General features: G+C 40.8%; 2 protein-coding genes across 8 annotated transcripts in view; one reads left to right on the plus strand and one right to left on the minus strand.

Annotated features, from left to right (window-relative positions):
- Positions 1–229: 229 nt before the first annotated feature.
- Positions 230–11,245, minus strand: LOC126401762 (sodium/hydrogen exchanger 2-like). The gene is made up of 13 exons (XM_050063247.1): positions 10,711–11,245; positions 9,832–10,157; positions 8,003–8,140; positions 7,019–7,269; positions 5,415–5,632; positions 4,976–5,175; positions 4,740–4,829; positions 3,069–3,139; positions 2,817–2,984; positions 2,628–2,733; positions 2,437–2,553; positions 2,263–2,356; positions 230–2,178 (listed from the first exon to the last, which is right to left on the minus strand). Exons 1-13 carry the CDS (start codon positions 10,997–10,999, stop codon positions 1,850–1,852), a joined length of 2,397 nt encoding a protein of 798 aa, XP_049919204.1. The 5' UTR covers positions 11,000–11,245; the 3' UTR covers positions 230–1,849.
- Positions 11,246–12,948: 1,703 nt separating this feature from the next.
- Positions 12,949–21,371, plus strand: part of LOC126401758 (inositol polyphosphate-4-phosphatase type I A-like) — a 78,845-nt gene continuing 70,422 nt past the window's right edge. For 6 of the 7 annotated variants that reach the window (XM_050063234.1, XM_050063238.1, XM_050063239.1 and 3 more), the window contains exon 1: positions 12,949–13,089. The gene's annotated coding sequence lies outside the window, so the exon portion shown is untranslated. Of the gene's footprint in view, positions 13,090–13,150; positions 13,245–21,371 lie in introns of those variants that run through there. The other variant, XM_050063235.1, reaches the window with a different exon arrangement.

Genomic DNA, 21,371 nt, shown 5'->3' on the forward strand with positions numbered 1-21,371 from the left:
CCACAACTTTAATACTAAATAAATATTGATTAGTATTTAAAATTAATACATTAAAAATAAAAATACATTTACATAAAGGGAATTAAATACTAAATAAATATGTATTTATAGTATTTTAAATGACTACAATAAAAAATAAGATAAAAATTGATCAAAATATAGGAATTTAAATACTACAGAAAAATCTGTATCATTTTTATTTAAAATATTTATAGTGTTTAAAATGTATACATTTAAAATGAGACTTATCAAGACTTAATCTGTTTTGTTTGTGTCAGCCGCGTGGTGTGATGGGCGTGCATGCTGCTGTCACTGCTTGAATATAGCGGGGCGTTAGTTTGTTTCCAGCTCACAGTGAATAAAACCTCACATTTAACAGCCCAGCGGCAACAGTTTAACTTTCTACTGTACTAACAGCAAACTGTTGACCAGAAGCTTCAAGTTCAAAGCAAAAACATCACAAGCTGGGTTTTTTCAGAATAAAAGCACCAGTGCTTCTGCTTTGATTTATTGAAGTATAATCGTATCTCTCTGGTCGCACTCAGTTGGGTCAGCTGAAAACATTTACACCCCAACCAGTCCCCCTCTCCTCGGGTGTACCCCAAGGCTCTGTGCTTGGACTTCTCCTGTTTATCATCTTCCTCCTCCCTCTTGGCAGGATTTTCCGCAAATATAATATTCAATTTCACTGCTACGCAGATGACACCCAGCTCTACCTGTCCACCATCTACATAACATCTCACACCTGCGCCCATCCCTCACACCCAACAATCCCGTCTTGACTACTGTAATTCCCTTCCTTTTGGTTTACCAGACAAGTCCATCCATAAACTGCAACTGGTTCAAAACTCTGCTGCCAGAATTATTTCCAGAACCCCCTCTTCTAGTCTTACTACACCTGTCCCGCAGCAACTCCACTGGCTGATGATAACAGTACTTTATTTAGCTTTATTGTAACTGTAGTTCAAAATATCACGATATATATTGTGTATCGGGATATAGCCTGAAAATATCGTGATATTATTTTGAAACCATATCGCCCACACTTTACATATCTGTAAGTAATTTCAACAGTTGACTCTGCTGACTCCCTTTATTGGCCAGAAACCATACAAACATACAAAGACACGTATACACATATACAAAAAAAAAACCGGAAATTAAGATGATGTTTGATCGTCCATCCATGCAGCTCATTCTTGTAAACGAGATATCCCAAGAACACCTTGAAGGAATTTCTTCAAATTTGGCACAAACGTCCACTTGGATTCAACAATAAACTGATTGGAAGTTGGTGGTCAGAGGTTGCACATTTTTGGACATAACTCAAGGATTCACACACTAATAATGACAAAATCTTACACACATTTCTAAAATGACGAATTGGTCAAAGGTCAGCTTCACTGTGACATCATAATGTTCTGCAAAAACACTTTTCTGGCCATCATAACTCAGCTGGTGACTCTGATCTTGGTGTCCACTTTGAAACTGTGCTATCCGTGTTTTAGAATTCGTAGCTTCTTTGCAGCAACATTCACACTGGGCGTATTGCTTACTGTCATATGAGTGCGGACAGACATGGATGTAAACTCTAACTGCAGCTTGACTGGGCGGTACTTCCCGTTGTACAAAGTTCTCAGAGAAGGATTTCAGGAGGAAGCAATAATGCCACTGGCTGAGAAAACCCTGAGATATATTTCACTTTGAAAAGATAATGCTTTATTTGTTCATGACATAGAAAAGTCAAACTAGCCAAAGAAAAAAGCCAGTCTTTGTGTTTTTGGTTTTTATCTCAACCAATAAAATCAGTTCATCCTCCAAAGCAGCTCTTCGTCTTCGACAAAGTCTGTCATGATCTCCCTGAGCCCCGAGAGTCCTGTGGAAGGTTTCTAAGTAAGGAGTTTCCTGCCCCGTTTTCCGTAGGATCCTGGTTCTCAGGTACCCAGCCACGAGGTGGCGGCAGCTGAGGAGGTCGCACTGGTCCCTCCCTTTCTCCTGTACGCTCGGAGTCTTCATCTCCGTCTACCTGACCCGAAACTGGAGGTGGCGAGTGGTGACTTCGTGACTCGTTGATGGTGTTCAGCCTCCTCATGGGGACTAGAGAGCGGGATGAAGAGCGCGGTGACACGCCAGAGGCCTGGAGACGGGCTGGCAGATTGTCCACGTCGTCACTTCCGCCTGACAGAACACAAATATCGAGGCACTGTTTCATTTTTAAGTCGTTTATTGAAACAGGATCAGGCAGTAATGGTATAAACTCACCGTGACTTCGTCTTCTGAGGGTGAAGGCGGCCTCCAGATCCCCTCCAGGCTGGAGAGAGTAGTACTTCTGAGACCTGGGGATGTTTCGTGCAGGCTGGAAGAGGAGGAAGAGTGAGGGTCAGGCATGAAAAAGGAAAGGTAATAACGGTATTGTCGTCTAAAACAGAAACCCACCGCGTCACGGAAGCTTTCAGCACGTAGGCTGCGTCTGATGCTCGCATGGCGGCGGATCAGAATCTCCCTGGTTCGGCTGTCGTCAGGCAGATTGTATTTGTTGGTGTAAGCCATTGTCTGGGAAACAACACAGAGTTAATATAACTGACCACATCCCTCCTGAAGAAAGCGTTCCCTGCATGTGAGGTTACCTTCTGTCTGATCTTGTACATGTTCTTTGACAGGATGTCGTGCATCTTCCTCACATCAGCAGCCATGAAGCTCTTCTTGGGTCGAGACGCCTCCTTCCTCTCGTCGCTGATGGGAGGAGGTGAGAGCGATGAACAGTGAATTATGGTAAAATGACTTTTTGATAATAAAGGATGTGTTGTTGAACATACTACAGAGAAACGACAGATGGCGCCGCGCTGAGGTCTCCCATCGGCGTGTCCAGTAACCCAATGGCGTTCTGCAGCTCCAGTTTCTTGTACAGAGACACGATGCTGGACTCAGCCCTGTTGTCTCGGACCAGGATGCGCCGCAACACACAGTCGTTGAACTTCTTAAACCTGACGGACAGACAGAGGAATAAATACAACAGGTCTAGGACCAAAAACATGTGACTTGGTATTGAAGAGACAAATATATCCTACTTGTCTTTCCAGTAGTAGTGACTCCACTGTCCACACAAGTCCTCGATACCACAAAGAACGTGCTCCATCATCTGGATGAGACATTAGAAACAGTTAGTGTGATTCACAGATGTATGGAAGCCTAGTGCAGACACTTGGAAAAAAAATCAGCTCCGTTTTTTTAATTAAAAAGGTTATTTTTGCAGAATGATGAGAGCTTCATTGAAAAAAAATATTTGTCCTGTCCTCCATATGAAGAAGATTATCTCAAAAAAATAAAATTGCCTTTTTTTTTCTAAATTAACAGGATAATATCTCAAGAATGATTTTTTATGGGGGAAAATAACATATTTCAAGTATTTTTTTTAAGTATTTTTATAAATTAACAAGATTATTTTAGAAGTATTTCTTAAGTATTTTTCTAAATTAATGAAATTATTATTATTGCCAAATTATGAGAGTTTCATGGGGTAAATATTTGCCCTGTTTTTCCATATTAACAAGATTATCTCAGAATTATGAGAAGTTTTCATGAAAAAATAAAATTGTCCTCTTTTTTTAAATAAACAGGATTATATCTCAATTATGATTATTTTTTTAAATTTTTTAAAGTATGTTTCTAAATTAATGAGATTATCTTTCTAAAATTATTATAATGTTTCATAGAAAGAAAAATATTTGCCTTTTTTTTTATAAATTAACAAGATTATTTTGGAAGTGTTTTTTTTAAGTATTTTCTAAATTAATGAGATTATTATTCCAGAATTATGAGAAAGTTTAATGGAAATAAATATTTGCACTGTTTTCCCACATTAACAAGATTATCTTTCTAAAATTATTATAATGTTTCATAGAAAGAAAAATATATAAAATATTTTTCTTTTTTTTTATAAATTACTAAGATTATTTTAGAAGTATTTTTTAAAGTATTTTTCTAAATTAATGACTTTTTATTATTGCCAAATTATGAGAGTTTCATGGGGTAAATATTTGCCCTGTTTTTCCATATTAACAAGATTATCTCAAAATTATGAGGTTTTTAAGTATTTTTCTAAATTATTGAGATTATTATTCCAGAATTATGAGAAAGTTTAATGGAAATAAATCTTTGCACTGTTTTTTCCAAATTATCAAGATTATTTTTCTAAAATTATTATAATGTTTCATAGAAAGAAAAATATTTGCCTTTTTTTTATAAATTAACAAGATTATTTTAGAAGTATTTTTTAAGTATTTTTCTAAATTGATGAAATTATTATTATTGCCAAATTATGAGAGTAATTGAGGTAAAATATTTGCCCTGTTTTTCCAAATTATGACATTATTATTGCAGAAATGTTCGATAAAATACAAGAATGTTTAATGGGAAACAAAAATTGTCACCTTTTGCTAAAAATAATGGGATCATATTTAAATTATGAGAAGTTTTCATGGAGAAAAAAAAGTATTTGCCCTCTTTTTGTCTGAATTACTGAGATTACTATGACAAAGTTATGAGAAGAAATTCTATGGGAAAAAATCTGCTCATGTTTTTCTAAATTAACGAGATAATACTCTCACAGAGAAAAAGGAAAAGAGAATTTACAGGCTTATGATCTTGGTAATTCATAAAAACAAGGCAATTTTTTTAATTAAGAGAATGCAATGTGCTTCCGTACATGGGCAATTTGACATAACTTTAAAGTTACTTACCCTGGTGTGAATCTCCTCGTTGATGGTGTTGATGTCTTTGTTGGATTTCCTGATGTTAATATATTCTGCTATGGGACGGATGCTGATGCCCTGAAAAGATGTTTCATAATAAACCCAACAATTATTAGTGCTTATATTTGGCGCTAAGTGTGTATATTGGTGACATTAACAGAGGCAGTTAACTGTAAAAGTTATTTAAGACAAAAGCTGAATAAATATCCTTTATATATATATACCTGTAAGAAAACGGTGAATATAATAACGGCAATTGATGCTGTGACAAACAGGTTCTTCCTGTTGATGTTATCAGGCAAAGTGAAGGCCAGGGCGAAGCAGATTGCCCCTCGCAGGCCCCCGTAGGAGAGACCAAACTGGTCCTTGAAGTTGAACTGGATGGTACGGAACGGGTTGATGATCTGGGTCAGCACCAGGATGCCTGGAACGACAATTAGTCTTAATTGTGACGATCTTTTCGATTTAAAGGAACACTACACTCTTTTCTGAAGCAAACGTTGCTGTTCTCGCATACCACCGGTAAACGAAGAATCCAAAATGTCAGAAATTCTTAATGACAACAAAGTCTTCTTCACAAATTCAACAACACACGCGGTGGGTTACGGATACTCAGATGGTCATTTGGGGGGGTGAAGTATTCCTTTAAATTCAGGCTCTCACCAATCCCTCTCCAGATGAAGGCGAACAGCAGCGTAAACAGGATGTAGGCCCAGTTCCACTCGTGCTCGGTCGTTATGGTCACGACACCGAGGAAGAAGAAGATGAGGGTTTCGGAGACGGTGGCGAGCATCTTGACAACATGGCGGATGGTGGTGCAGGATCTCTGGGATACGTTCTCCTCCACGTAGTACTTCATGGCGATGGCACATGTTATAATGCTGCAGGGAGGGAGAAACACGGACAAGTTTGTCTCTAGACGCAGATAAATTAAAACAGATTTCAATACCAATACAAATTACTGGTGAGTCCTATCATTTGAATATTTGACATACATTTTGCATTCACTGCCTTTACACTTGTCCCACTCCCCTCTGTCTTCACTGCACTCTGTCCTATTTCCAGAATGCTGGGAATGTTGAGCGAGCACCTTTACACCGTGTTACACCTCCATGAAAGTGAACGATGCTTTGAAGTAACGCCACACTCAGAGGGCGGGAAACGAAGTGGAGGAGCGAGTTGCACAAACATCAGATAAACGCAGCTAAAGAATGCATTTAGTGTTTAGTGTGTGTCATGTTTTCTCTCAGTGTCAGTTCGTCTTAGCTTCTTGTGCGTGTAGCCTTTGAGCCTTTTGTTTTGCCGTGTCCTTTTCTTGGTTTTTGGATTTAGCCTGTTGACTGACTCTGCCTCTGTATCATCCCTGTTGGATTTGTTAGCCTCCACTGATAATCCGTCTGTGCACTGAACCTACCTTTAGACCAGCAAAGACTGTTAATTTACCCAAACTGTCTCCAGAGTTGTGCGTTTGAGTCCACTCTCACCTGGTTCACCAGTTGTTACAATGGCTCATGTTGTGTGGTCCAGAGGTGGCCCAAATGTAATGGGCTGGGCCTGATTTGGGTCACAGCAAGTTCTCCTCATTCATGACTACTGTACAGGGATTGGACAGGGTTGGGGTTATGTATAATTTAAGGTTTGGCCACTTTGAGTTACAGGTGGGTGCCATCCGTTGACAAACTTCTATCACAACGACACTGTTATTAAGCTAACTTGTAACCCCTGATTCAGAGAGTAAAAGCGTAGTCGTAGCTATCGCTATTTCAGTGTGTTTTCATTTTGGTTGCCTTAAAAAGTCTTCTTCGTCATTCGGTTGTACTAAAAGACCCTCTAAGGAGACTTAAGCTCAGTTTTTCCAGTAACTACAATTTGTTTTAATAGTTTTAAGCCTGTTTTTTGCGAACAAAAATTAGCATTAGCATTAGCATTAGCACAGTTAACCATAAAATGTAAATGGTGTAAATGCACCATGCTAACCAAGCTAACAGCTAGCAAAAGAGTTAGCTTCATCCTCTCGTCCATTTATGGTCACTTCTGGCTCCCAAAAATCAGTGTCTACGTTCAGTTTTTACAAGATCCTCTGAAAGGGGTCGTTTTGCATGAGTTCTTTTACTTTTAAAATTTCAAGTATATTTCACTTAAAAGGCTTTTACTTGTCATGGAATATTTTCACACAATGGTACTGATACTTTCATCTGAGTGAATGGTCTGAATGCTTCTTCCACCGTCAAGTACTTTGTAGGCTTTTGGGTGTGGCCTTCACTTACGCCAACACGCTGGAGATGGCAAAACACTCAGCCACCAGGTACGCCAGGTAGCTGTACATGAAGACGAAGAGCGGCTCGATCTGACGGACATTGTGGGTGAAGCGCGTGGTGAACGCAGCAACAAATCCAAACAGAAGGCCAAAGAGGATGCCTCCAGCCGCCACAATGAAGAACCTGGCCACTCCCAGAAACACATCGGTGGATTCAACGATGGGCATGTCGGCCAGAAAGGAAAACATATTGTAAAGCACCTGGAGGGAGGGAGAGACAGATTAAGAGGATCAGTAGGCAGGATGAAGGGCTTCAATTATGTAAACTCTGGTTCACACACTGATGTTGTCAAGCTGGTTCAACCACTCTCCAACAATCTCAAGAATCTTTGGTTGAAACTTTAGAGATCATGCGCCAACATGATTTGTATCAACAATGACATGTCCAATGTTTACTATTTTTCTTTTGGAGACAAGATACAAATAAAGACGAAGTGTTGAATGAAAGTTGACTCTCAGTTGAAGCCCAGCCAAAGCAAAGGCAGGTTTATAAGAGTTGACGTTGTCATTCAGCAGCAGGGAACTGGCCAAACTAGACTGAGGGAAACCTGCACACAGATCCAGTCCATGTCATCCCCCTCAGGCAAGGCAGGTTCTTTCACAATTATACAAGCCTCCAGCAGAGAAATGTGGGATCTACTGACGTAGTGTTGACTTTTGGGCAATAGCAGCCCCCAAAATTTAAGTCACTTGCTTAATGTTTTGCCGATAGATTCCTCTTGACCACGTTTTCAAACTGTGAGATAACTCAAATAATGGACAATGTTATAACCAAACTCTAAGGAAAACTTCAAGACCAGGAAGAGACTATATCTACCTGTGTCACTTCAAATTCCACAATACCAGTGGATTTCTAGGCTCATGTTACACGAATAATACTACCGGCTAGACGGCACAACAATCTGGTTTTGTGGGAAACGTTTCCTGTACTCACCACAGTGACACCATCGTTGAAGAGCCCCTCTCCAAATATGACGATATATAACTGCTCATTGACTCCGATGTCCTCGAACACATTCAAAGCAGCCACTGGGTCCACGGCCGAGATGATGGAGGCAAACAGCAAGTTCTCCTGCAGAGAGGAAGGGTGGCAAACAATGAATCCATCAGTTAACATTCATTCATTTTCCGTAACCACTTATTCTGTTGGGGTCCTGTTGGAGCTGACATTGGGCTCAGGGCTTGGTACACCCTGGACAGGTGGCCAGACTATCACAGGGCTGACACATAGAGACAGACAACCATTCATGCTCGCAATTAACCTAGCCTGTATGTCTTGGGACTGTGGGCGGAGGACAGGGTACTCGGAGAAAACCCACGTTGGCATGCAAACTCTTCCATCCAAGGGTTCAAACCCCCCACACCAGGTTTGAACCAGGAACCGTCTTGCTGTGAGGCCTTAATGGAAACATAAGTTCTGCATATTACAGCCCTGCATGTGCAGTGTAGAGTGCTGCAGGAATGACTCCTGAAACCTGTAAATGAGTCAGCATTTCAGCACTCCCAGTTTCCTTGTCTTGAAGCCAATGGTTTTTGAATGGGTTTTTGATTAGGTGCCTGTAATAACGTCCGTGGTTTCACACAAGCTTAAGAGACTTTCATGTTTTGTTAAAAGTCCGTCAGTAAATACTCCACTCATGAATTCTGAAGCTTTTACGTGTCATAAAAAAGGCAGTTGCTAACAATTGGCTAAATGAGACTACAGAACGTCATCTCGCAGAACAAGGGTTTACAGTCTTGTTAAGGTGGAGACATTATTTCATGCAACCTTAGTGTAATTTGTTTAAAGCCTAACGTCAGCTTTTTACTCCTGGCGATTGCATTTAGGCTTCAATAATCATGAAAGATGTGTTCTCGCTGAACAAAACGTGTAAAGGTGCGGACACACCAAACCGACATCGAAGAACTAGCGGCGACGAAAGCCAACTGTTGCGTCGTCTACGTCGCCTCACGTCGCCCTGTGTCAGTTGCATTTGAACACACTACAAAGACTACATCCGACGGCCAAGTGGCACGTACGTTCTGCGCCCGCGTGAGAGGAAATAATCAGAGTGATCTCTCTCACCAACAAGCTCCGCCGCCGATTCAACAATCGGCCGAAAAGCCGCCAACACCGACGCTCCGACGGTGCGGGACACACCGCAAAAACTAGGGCGACAGACGCTCACCGACGGCCCGACTTTGACCGACAGCCAACCGTCGGCTTGGTGTGTCAGGGCCTTAAGTATCATAAACGTTTACCTACAAAACATTATTCCTGGAGCACTCCGTTGCACACCACGTATGCGTGTGTTTTGTCTTTTCTTTCTCTGTCTCTGGTTCCCCTCTACCTGTCCCTCTCTGTAGAAGTGGAGCACCTCCTTAGTCATTCGTTCAAGGTCCACACAGTTTAAAATATTCAGTGTCACCCTTGCGTTTGGCCATGTTGTCTACAGCAGGACATGGCACTTCAAAATAAAAGCTGTGTATAGTCCAATAGTGCATTGCAGTAGCGCAGTTTTTATAAAGGAAGGCTAAACCTTGATGTATTTCGTGTTTGTGCCACTCTCAGTCCTCTGAGAAGAGTCATAGAGGAGAGGGAACTTGCCCGAATTCCCTCCAACAGCGTCATGCATTGCAGATTTACAACTCTGGTGCTTTAAGTTTTTGTTTTGCTGATGCGAAAAGAAAATTAAAGCCAATTCCTTGACATAAATGTCACAGACATTGCATCAAAAACACACACATCACCTTTAACCTTTGAGTCAGTGGACTTTAACTGACCTGCAGGTTGATATCTTGAACTCCGAACACCTCAAACTGGCAGATGGCGAAGAGGGAAAGCCCGATGCCGACACTGTTCCACAGGGTTCCCACCACGGCGTACCACAGCACCGTGCCAAAGTTTTCGAAAAAAGGCCTCGTTGGCATGAAGTAGCCGTTGTCGAGGACGATGGGTGGGAGCATGTAGAGGAAGAAGACATGAGAATTGAGGACGGCAGGGGGTTCCTCTTTGACTGAGTGCATGATGGCGCCGACGATGAGGCCGACGCCAATCAGGAGGCAGGACTCCGGGATCCAGATGGTGATTTTATGGTAAATGTGGAAACCTGGAGGGAAGACAAAGCTATAAAAGAAGGTTCTGGCCTCCAACCCCAAAATGAAGGACCCTGGAAATGGACAAAACGCCTACTCTGTTCTCATTTCGTGCATGTTTTCTTCACGTGTGTCATGTAGGGATCCTTTCAATTATACGTCAGACATTTAGAGTAACAATCTGAGCCTGGCAGTGGCATAAACAAGCACTTTTAGTGGACGTAAATTGATGGTGCACAAATGCCCTAATCGGTTACATTGCAGCCTGTTTCGCGGCTCCCTGCTGAAGCACTCTCACTCAATAATGGACTCATTTAAAAAAGTGTTGTCTCCATGACTCACGTAAACACAAAAACGCGATAAAATAGGGTCCAGGTTGAAAAATACCAAAGTTACCCTTTAAGTAAAGTAGCAACACTGCAGTTTGACATTACTCTCTTACAAGTAAACGTCCTACGTTCAAAATGTTATGTGTAAATGTACTTATGTTACTTTCCACCATTGGCGAACCCTGACACAACCCTTTTTTCTTCATGCCCAAAACACAAGTGATTCCTCCACACGTACCAATTTTGGCAAAAGAGGCCAGCAGCACCCACAGTGTAAACTCAAAGGGGACCTGGATCCGAGGATAGTCCATGGTGAACACAGGGAGGCGACCCCTCTCCTCTTCGGGGTAAGCCTGGGGCCCATCGAGCTCATGGTGGAAAGGTTGGACCCCAGCGAAGTTGCTCGGCTCTGAAGGTTTTGGTTCCTGGAGCTCACATTTCCCTCCAAAGCAGCAGAGGAAGAGGAGCAGAAGCATGCAGAGGACTCCTCTCTCCGTCTTGGCTTCAAGCAAAACAAAGGTCCCCATTGCCACCGGGTAGCACAGATCTCAGAGTGTCTTATATGAATCCCAAGGCATTGAAAAAAGGTCTACTGTGCAGTCAAAGACCTGTAATAACAGCTGTCATTAAGGCCCTCACGCCACAGCATGCCATGCCCAATTACATATCAGTTCCAGGTGTACAAAATAAGCCATATTGAAGTCTTGGTCAGATGAAATGAAAGAAAGTCCTCCTTGTAAAAACAGTCTCAGCAGGATCCTGTTGAAGGTGCAACTCAGTTCTTGTTTCAACTGTTGCAGAACCTGCTTGTCACACCACCTGTGTGTTTGCCCTGCCTACTGGGTGGAGCCCATTGTGAATACATGCCTCAGTGACATGAAAACAGCTGCACTTACGTGTTGCTATTTAAAAACTCTTTTAATTTTAAGTGCATCAGTGACCAAAACAAACATGGACACAGCAGGTTTGTGCACAGCTTTGATTCTTGTGTTGAGACCTGTAATGCCAAATAACGTCCACAAGATGGCGACAGCTCATTTTAAAACAGTGGCTCACATGCCGTATGAACAACTTTACTGTCCAGTTATCATCATCAATACAACTGTCCTCTTTACTGTTATAAGCTTTTGACATGGATAGATTAATGTAGTGATCGTCCAACATTGTGTCCCCATAGCTGCAATTATCTGTTCTTTACATCAGAGCAACTGTAACAAATCACAACTTCCCCTCGGGGATCAATAAAGTGTTTCTGATTCTGATCTAATTCAAACTACATTACGCTGAGTAGTGCCAGTAGCTACTCATTGTACAAACATGATAAGTTTTGTGAGTAAAAACATCAATATTGTAAAGTAACTATAGCTGTAAACTAAATTTGCCTCTGACATATGGTGGAGTAGAAGTTAGTCAATGAATATGCAAAAAGTACAAGTTAGTACTACATGTAGTGTCACTCTAAAATATTTTTCATGGGGTTTGTGGATATTGGTTAAAATAAAGACATTTTTCAGCATGTTTGTTTTATTACAACAAAATCAAAAACATTTCTACATATTTGAGTAGTATGGAATTAAATAAGGTAGAATATCTTAAATATAGGAGTATGACCACTAATTATCAACACAACTACTGGATAAATATTAAGTTGGTTTTTCAAGGTCAAAGCAAATCATGTTGGTTGTACTGAACTAATTGAGTTTGTCAGATTATAAAAGACTCAGTTGGAATTACTTAAAAAGACACATGCAAATTTGTTACCTTAATTATTTAAAAATGTATATAAATATTTAAATGTATTAGATAAAGTAAATATTTGCAAAATAAACTATTTATTTATCTAAAAATATATTTTAAAAATTATTTGAGTAAATGTACTTACTTCTGCTACTTCTATTAATTCATCTGCAGTTACATAAATATTTAAATGTATTAATTAATTCATCTGCAGTTACATAAATATTTAAATGTATTAGATAAAGTAAATATTTGCAAAATAAACTATTTATTTATCTAATATTATATTTTAAAAATTATTTTAGTAAATGTATTGCTACTACTTCTATTAATTCATCTGCAGTTAAATAAATATTTAAATGTATTAGATAAAGTAAATATTTGCAAAATCAACTATTTATTTATCTAATATTATATTTTCAAAATGATTTGAGTAAATGTACTTACTTCTACTACTTCTATTAATTCATCTGCAGTTCAATAAATATTTAAATGTATTAGATAAAGTAAATATTTGCAGAAAAAACTATTTATTTATCTAATATTATATTAAAAAAATTATTTGAGTAAATGTACTTACTTCTACTACTTCTATTAATTCACCTGCAGTTAAATAAATATTTTTAAAAAAAATCATTGTTTAAAAAAATAAAAAATAAAAAAACAACCTACGTGATGCGTACGAGCCTGCGTGATGACGCCACAGCGTGGCACGCAGGAGGCGTGGCCGACGCCTGTCGCTGCTGCGGCGACAGTCAGCAGGAGCCACACACACACACACATATGGATAGTGTTGCAGTTTGTGGACACACTTCCGACAACAGTTATCTTTTTGTCCAACAAACGGATATTGCTCCACCTGAGGCAACCGGACCAGAAGGTAACAGCTCATTACAGGTTGTTTTAATTCAAAANCCACACACACACACACATATGTTAGTGATAGTGTTGCAGTTTGTGGACACACTTCCGACAACAGTTATCTTTTTATCCAACAAACGGATATTGCTCCACCTGAGGCAACCGGACCAGAAGGTAACAGCTCATTACAGGTTGTTTTAATTCAAAATACGGAGCGTAACGACGCTTTATATCCGCTTAAGAGCTAATGGTTGCGGCTTTGTTGGTGTTTATGGTGTCTCTAAGTTCGGAAACGGAAGCTTAAGCGTGTTTTCTTATTACGTTTTTACTAAAAAGGGCAGAGTTTAGTAGTGTTTGCGGCTCGTAACTTATAAACAGCAGAGCAGTTGAGTTGAGGAGACTGACGCCGGGGCAGGACAGGAAGTGTAAGGTCAAATAAGACATTAAAATGGGCTGGATGTGGCGCAAAATTGGGTTTAAGTGTGGTTTAATGTGGAGAATGGCCTCTGACAGGACGTGTTATGATGTGGAGGTGTTTCATTGAGTGTGACAGGCTGAGAAACACCGCTGCCGCTAGTATTACGTAACTTAGTTAGGGAAGGGTGCATTTTCACACATAAACATATAGTATACTGCCATGTCATGACTGCATAGGCAGTGATGTTGCAGCGTGCAGTGCTGCATGCCCTGTCAGGATGCTGAGCGTGTGTGCACATGTGCTGGATCTGTTTGCATGGCCGTCAGAGTGGTTTAGAGTTTCGCTGTGTGGGAGTCAAGGTCAGCTGGACATCGATTTCCAAAAGCTGATGATGCTCTTAAAGAGGAGGAGAGTGACCTGCTTGGAAATGAGGCCCTTTGCTGTGGAAGTTTGACACATTAAATGTCCTCAGGTGGGAGTTTCGGAAGGCTTTTGCTCTGTTTGTTGTGTCAAGTCGAGTTTATGTTGTCTTCAAAGCCCAAAGTCCCTCAAACATTGTCTCAGCATGTGATCAAACAATATTTGAAGTCAGTTTTGGGAGCTTTCAAGCCGTCATTTCCACTTCCACTGCCTTTGTTGGGAGTAGAGCTGCCTCAGGTGTCATCACATGACTTAAGCTTGATTTTTAGTCATATGTTAGAGGATTAAACCCGGCTTATGGCAGCTATGTGTATAGGCTCCACAAAGGTTTGACAACTTTGGCCCTAAATCCAATAATCCGAAGGCCATTTTGCATCTTTTCTGCATCTGTTTTGTACTCCCTGTAGTCCTGGAAAACCCCGCTATTTCCATTTCTTCCTGTATTTCCACATAAATCATTGCCTGTCACTGTCTCTCCATCTTGCCAACTCAAACATCAGTCTTTCATGGGCTCAGAGCAGCTAGTAAAGTAATAGCACAGAATAACGTTATGGTTTTGTGCAGCATGTGCAGGGCAGGGGACCCTTTCCATATCATTACATATTCCCATGCACCCAGAGTTTCCTATACATTGACTTATTTCATCTTATATCATAGTAGAGTTGCACACACTCAGCCCCTCCTTGCCCCGCTCTCTCTCTGTTTATCAGACCACAAATGAGACAAGAATTAGGAAGCTCTCGCTCCCTGCTGCTGTGGACTGCTTCCCCGGGAGGAGAGCTGGCAGCATCTCAGTAGATGACCTAAGGTCAGTTGCTGTAGCAGCTGGAGTTTGGACAGCGCAAACCTCCAGCTGCAAATGCCCAGCTGCAGCGTCGTGTCTAACCTGTGTAACAGCAGCAACAGAAAGTTTGCTGATCTGGCAAGGAGTTGGGGCTGTGCGGTACCCAGGAGCTGCTGCCCATTCTCCCGGTGAGGAGGCCATAACTGCGGGGAGTGAGGTGGAGGACACAGTGCGATTCAAGGCTCTGACGTTAGCTACATAAATGTGAACTTAAAGCTTCTGAAGGGACGTGCATGCACCTTTAGATTTGCCTCTTTCTAAAATCAAGTCTCCCATCACTGCTAGGTTTTCTAAAGCCTGAAAACAGAGCCAAGAGGAGGCGCATGCTTCTCGAACATGAGATATTTTCTGCTCTTTTCTTTTTCTTTGAATTGTAAATTGAGTATTTTTAGTGGCTTTGAATGTTGTTTGGACGCAACAGCCAACTTCAGAAGCTTTGATGAGCATTTCCAGAATTTTCTGACATCTTCTTAAAATCAACAAATTGTTAGATGTTTATAAAATAATTACAGCGTAGTCCTTAGCTGCAGCTTTAAAGCACTGGTAGCGAAACCCAACATTAGTCGGGCCTTAATTACAAGCTGTGCCTCAATGCAAATTAGGCAGCTATGGTGATTTGATAGGATGCAACTAACAATTACTTTCATTATCAATTAATGTGCAGATTGGTTTGGAAAGAAGAGGAGAATGCCCGCAATATAAAGCACGAAGACATCTAGGTTATTAATTTGTCGTTGATTGTTATTGAACAGTTGTCAGAGGGGAGGTGAAGCATATTTTTGAGGCCGCTGACCGCTCGGATCTGTATCGATGAAGTGTGATTTGATTCGAAATCACATGGTTAGCGTCTCCGTCATATCTCTGTGTGCATGTGTGTGTGGTGACTCATCAAACTCTCCCACTCAGCTCAAGAGGGTCGCGCAGACGCCTGTTGATTCATCCTCATCTGTGTCTCCCTCTGCAGCTGCCTTTCTTGCTCTCGTCATACGACTGCTTTTAAAGGATGGAGGAAGAGAAAGGATATAGTCCATAATATGATGAGGAGATGCAGGTGGAGGGACGCTCTGTGGGTCGCTAATGAGCTGTGTCATCCTCTTCACCTAAAATAGATCGCTCCATAACCCAACATTATCATTATTATACATATTCAGGAGGCATGGCTCCAAACATTTCCAGAAGCTAGACACGTAAATAAAAAGTGAATAAATATAGTATACATAATAAAGACTCCAGTTCTAACAAATTTGGCAAATTTATGCTTAATTATTAACAGAAGACAGATGCACAACATCTCTGTAAGTGCACACACACTCAGTTGGGATGTTCTGACCAACAGCACACAGACAAACTACTCTGCTGCCGCTTGGTGCTCTCATGCAACGGTCGGATTAATTATTGATGAGCATCGGGGGAATATGGAGAGGCATCAAAAAGAAGAGTGAAACCTGTGTGTGTGTGTGTTGCCAAAGATAGGACCACCACATGGATGGCACAGCAAAAAAACGTGATTTGTCTCCCCACAGTACTGTTGCTGTTTACAAGCCATCTCCACTGCAAAAAATATCTGTTGTACGAAGCATTTTACCCCTATAAAAATATATATTTATTTATTTTCTTAGACCAGTTAGGCTTTTTTACGATCATTTTGATCCAGCAGTGCAGAGAACGACTTATTTTTCCTGTGTGTAGAACTTAAATGATTTGTCTATGTATTGGCAGAAAATGAATGTGCAACTTTTTTTGATATTTTTCCAGCTTCAAAAATATGGGGTTGATGCTTTCTTTATCCTTAATATATGGAGACATAAACTATAAAAAAAAATGGCTCTCTAGTTGCTGCTCTTGCTTCTTCGTCTTCTTCTCTGTGTTTATGGCGGTGTTGATGCTGCGCCACTGAAGTCAATGAAAGCAGTTTTGCTTTGTATTATCAGCTCTATTTATCAGCTATGATTCTATTATAAGAATAATAAATGATAATATAAATTTCCCATTATTGGCTGATAATCTATTGGCCCAATATGTGCAGCAGTGTCTGTAAAGCTACAGCAGCGCTCGACAGTGCTAGCGCCTTCCCTCTTCCCCGTGTGACACGGTTATGGGCGGTTTTCCAAGCCACTGTCGGCTAGTGTTGTCACGATACCAAAATCTTTGTTTCGGTACCAATACCAATATGAATTTCGATACTTTTAGATACTCTTCGGTACTTTTCCTAAGGAAAAGTCCTTTTGGATACAAACCTTTAGAACAATAAATAGTAGGGGTGTAACGGTACCAAAAAAGATCATGGTTCGGTAAGTACCTCGGTACGGACGATACGGTTTATTTGCTCAAATGTTCCACTAAGTTTGTGTTGTCTCGTGTTGTCTCCCTTTGTGAGGCAGACTTTCTCTTGCGCCAGCTGCGAATGTTGATACAGGTGTTGTCATACACACCACTTGTGCAATCTGTGCTCCAATAGGAACAAGAAAGGCGTTTGTGTGCGTAATTGAGTAAAATAAATTAACTAAATTAATGAATTGAATCAATTTCAAAGTACCGGTATTTTCCAAATGCAGTATAGTACCGTCTGAAATACTCTAGTACTGCGGTACTATTTTAGTACCGGTATACCGTGCAACACTACTGTCGGCACAATGAATATAAGTCCCACTGTCGGCAGCGTGGAAATAAGTGAAAGTGTGGCGGAGAAGAGGGACCGGGAAAAGCGGCAGACCTCCGGGGAAGCCTGCTCCGTTCTCCCCGCAGTTANGTGCAACACTACTGTTGGCACAATGAATATAAGTCCCACTGTCGGCAGCGTGGAAATAAGTCAAAGTGTGGCGGAGAAGAGGGATCGGGAAAAGCGGCAGACCTCCGGGGAAGCCTGCTCCGTTCTCCCCGCAGTTAGGGACCGTTCGCCACGGTACCGCTGCTGGGCAGGGTGGAAATAAGTCCTGCAGAGTTTCAGAGGACCTGGAGAATGTTTTAGGATAGTAATAACATTATATAAGATAATCATATTGCAAAGATAATATATATAAGATAATAACATTAAAGACAAAATTAAATTGCAATACTTTTTCAAAACTTGATGATTTTACCTTTCTGTACATTTTGTATACAAATTCATTAAATAATTTTGCTTGTAAATGTCTATTTGCATCACGTTTATTACGGAAAACACATTATTTGATCAATTTACATTGTGCCCCTAAAGTTCTTTGTGCGCTCCTTACTTATTCAACTTAGGAGCACATGTGCTCCTTGGGAAAAAAGTTAGCATCAAGCCCTGTACAGATAGAACAGGATGTTATTTTATTCTATACATGTTAAGTATTGACAAAAACTTGTGCCGAGCGCCAATTACCAAACGGTTAAATACCAAAAAGCCGGCATCACATTTCAAGTCAGATTTCTAAGCTTGTTTACTGATTCTCTGATTAGATAGTACCTAATTTAGGTAAATATTTTACCAATTTGAGAGTAATTTTCTTAGGAAAAGATGCTGAAAACACTTTGGAAAGCAGATATAAACATCTGTCTTTAATCCTCGTATGTAAAGTGCAAATTTGTCTATATGGCTATAGATAGGATAGGATATGTATTTTGAGGTGACAAAAACTTGTAATTTACATTAATATTTTGCCAGTTTTAGAGTTTTTTTCTTAGGCAAAGATGTGGAAAGTCTCCTTGTATTTACACATGTAACATTTGAGAGGTGTTGTCTGCTTTTATAAAAGGGTTTCGTACAAAAACATATCAATAATTGTCAAAGTAAGGAATATAAAAAAGTACCTGTCACCAAAACTCAATTGTTATTCAGTCCAACCCATAGTCCAAAAGCCAAATATGTTTGAGCTTGTGGTTTTTGATGTATAAAAACTGAGTAACTGCAGCAAATCCTGACACTGAAGAAGCTGGAACCTGCAAATACACTCAGCTGTCAGTTTATTAGGCACATCTTGCTCTAACTAATGCAGTTCAAATCAAAAGTCCTGTAATAAACCCTGTTTTCATGATGTTCACTTTCCGTTGCATCCCCAGCGGGAGAGACAGCGCTGTTTTTGCTGCAGACCAGGCAGAGAAAGAGTTAATTGGCTTGAATGTTTGGGAAGCAGCGAGCTGTTGGAGGGAGAGGGAGAGGGAGAGTGAAGGGTGAGGAGGAGAGATGGAAAGCAGGAGGAAGAGGAGAGGGCGAGGGCTGGCTGCAGTCTCTTTGCCTCGTGACGGCGTCTGCAGCGTGAGTTTGTTTACATCCACCGGCAGCAGACGTCCTCGGGTATGTGTGTGTGAATTCAGGCTGCCATCTGTTTTAAGCTAGCGTTTTGACCAGCATCACCCAGCTTTGGACTGTGATGCTGGTTTAATGTCTTGAGGATGACATCTGAGCTGTGTTTGGGCATTTGGGAGAAAATGCACAATCATGCTGTATGCTAATAGGTCATCTTCTCACCAATGGTAGAATTTTAAAACGATGCTGTGCTAGCTCAGTCAGTGCTGCTGGACAGTTTCAGTGCTCGGGAAAGGGACTTCCTGTGCCAGTGTCAGTGCAGTGCACAGGTAGATGTACTGTGGTTTTCACTTTGTGGATTAAAATGCTGTCATTTTGCAAATGGACAGGCAGGCAGGAGAGACAGAGGAGACGAGCTAGGAGAACATGAGATGAGTAGAATTAAATGTCGGTTATCGTGCAGACAGAATGTCTTAAAATGAGCAGGGATGGCAAGCTCTAGTAATGGGATTACTTCTGAGTTAGGTGACCTCCAGGAGACTGTGTGGCGGAAGTAGCTAGCTACCCCAACCTGATGTATCTCGATTAAACAGTATCAAAGCTTCCCAATTAATCCAGGGTTCCAACGTTAACGGAATTCCTGAAAAAGTCAGAACATGTTTTGGCTGTTGTTTAAAATACGTTAATAAAACTCACAAAACATGCCAACGTTACGTGAAATACATTGCTTTTATTCGGAATTTACAAAATAGTGTTGCACTGCATCACTAGTATGACATCATCACGTCATCACCACGGCCACGCCCCCCTTCGGAGGAGAGAAACATCCTGTTACATCAGGAGAGAAACAGAAAAATGCCAAAAAGTAGCAGGTTATATTCAGGCTCTCACACTGAGATATTAGGCACCTGAGATACATGAATATTCTATGCAAATGATGCTGGTGGCAGTTATGTCTGTCTAAATATGACGGCAATCCACCTTAAGTTATTGAGGTAATGCGGATTCTCAGGCTCAGGTAGTATCACAAAATAATAGTTAGATGTATCCGTAAAGCAAACGTTTGTTTAAGAAGAAATAAATTTATACAAATTCATCAAAATCCAAATGGTTTCAAGGTACACTGTGATGTTAAAGGGAAATTTCGGTTTATTTCAACCTGTCTCCTATCGTCCTAAATTTGTTTCAAGTGACTAGTGACATAAAAATAATAGTTAGCATGTTAGCCGTTAGCCTGGATACAGCCGGGGCGCATAGTAGCGTCAGACCTGTTAAAACGTAAGTGAACGGGCAACCTTCAAGTGCAAAGTTAGTCCACTAAACAAGCTTTTTTTCCACAAAGACCGCCTCATATCGTTAGGATAAATGTCAGAGAACATATAGAAAACGACATGTAAACGTGTTGTCTTACCTTACCGGTGTGCTGCCATGTTTGTTTACCATCTAGCTCTGCTTTCGTTTGACATCACCAACATGGGGGAGAAGGCGATTCTGAGCCACATGAAAGGAAAAAACACAGACGTCTCGTTACTGCATTGCTTGAGAGTCCCAACCTTTTTGCCTCAGCCCAGACATTGAACTTACCTGAGATTTTATTTGCATGCCATTATGGTACTTGGCTACAATCGCCTATTAGGAATAATTAAATATGATGTGAAATATGATACACTGATATATTTACTCAGATGTTGCATATTCTCTGAAAAAAAAAAAAAACGCAGAGAAGTCTGGAAATTAGGGTATGGAAAAGTACGGAATTTTGAAATTCCAAATGTGTAGGAACCCTGAATATAGTAATAAAACATTTGTTTAACCAAAAACAATCCTCACATTTTAATACTGTATTACTGTGATACAGTGAAACAGCATTATTTTCTGAGAGGGTTATCATACTGTGAAAATCTCATCTCTTTGTTTTTTTAATCTGACAAAATGGGGCGAGGCCTTGCTTTTTGCAAAGCACCCATTTGTGCTGAAGTAGCCGTATGTGCTGGTCTACCGGCAGTGGGCACATGCAGCAAGTTAGCAGTTTTCTTTTCAAAATGTAATGTAAGAATTTATTAAACTAAGATTAACTTAAATAAAAAATGGAGTGTTTAGGTCAGTAAAGTAATGAACTCTATGGCCTCTAGTTTCGCAGACCGGGCAAGGCGGGGGCGCAGCGCACCTGCGCTTCGCCAACTGGGTGTGGCCAGGCGGATTTTGCAAGTTTGACGCAGCTACTCCTCTTTCCCACGTCCGTCCCTCCTACCTGCGCAAGTCGGAAAGAGGGAGGAGAGAAGGCGTGGAGTGGGTTTTACACACATCACACCAATCAAATGAGCCCCTCTCCTCGCCCTTAATGCGCCGCGCGAAGGCGAAATGAGAGTTTACTCAATTCGCCATGGCAGAAGAGAGCAGCAGCGTCAG

Source organism: Epinephelus moara, chromosome 15 (assembly GCF_006386435.1).
Source record: "Epinephelus moara isolate mb chromosome 15, YSFRI_EMoa_1.0, whole genome shotgun sequence".
In the NCBI taxonomy this organism is placed as follows: domain Eukaryota; kingdom Metazoa; phylum Chordata; class Actinopteri; order Perciformes; family Serranidae; genus Epinephelus; species Epinephelus moara.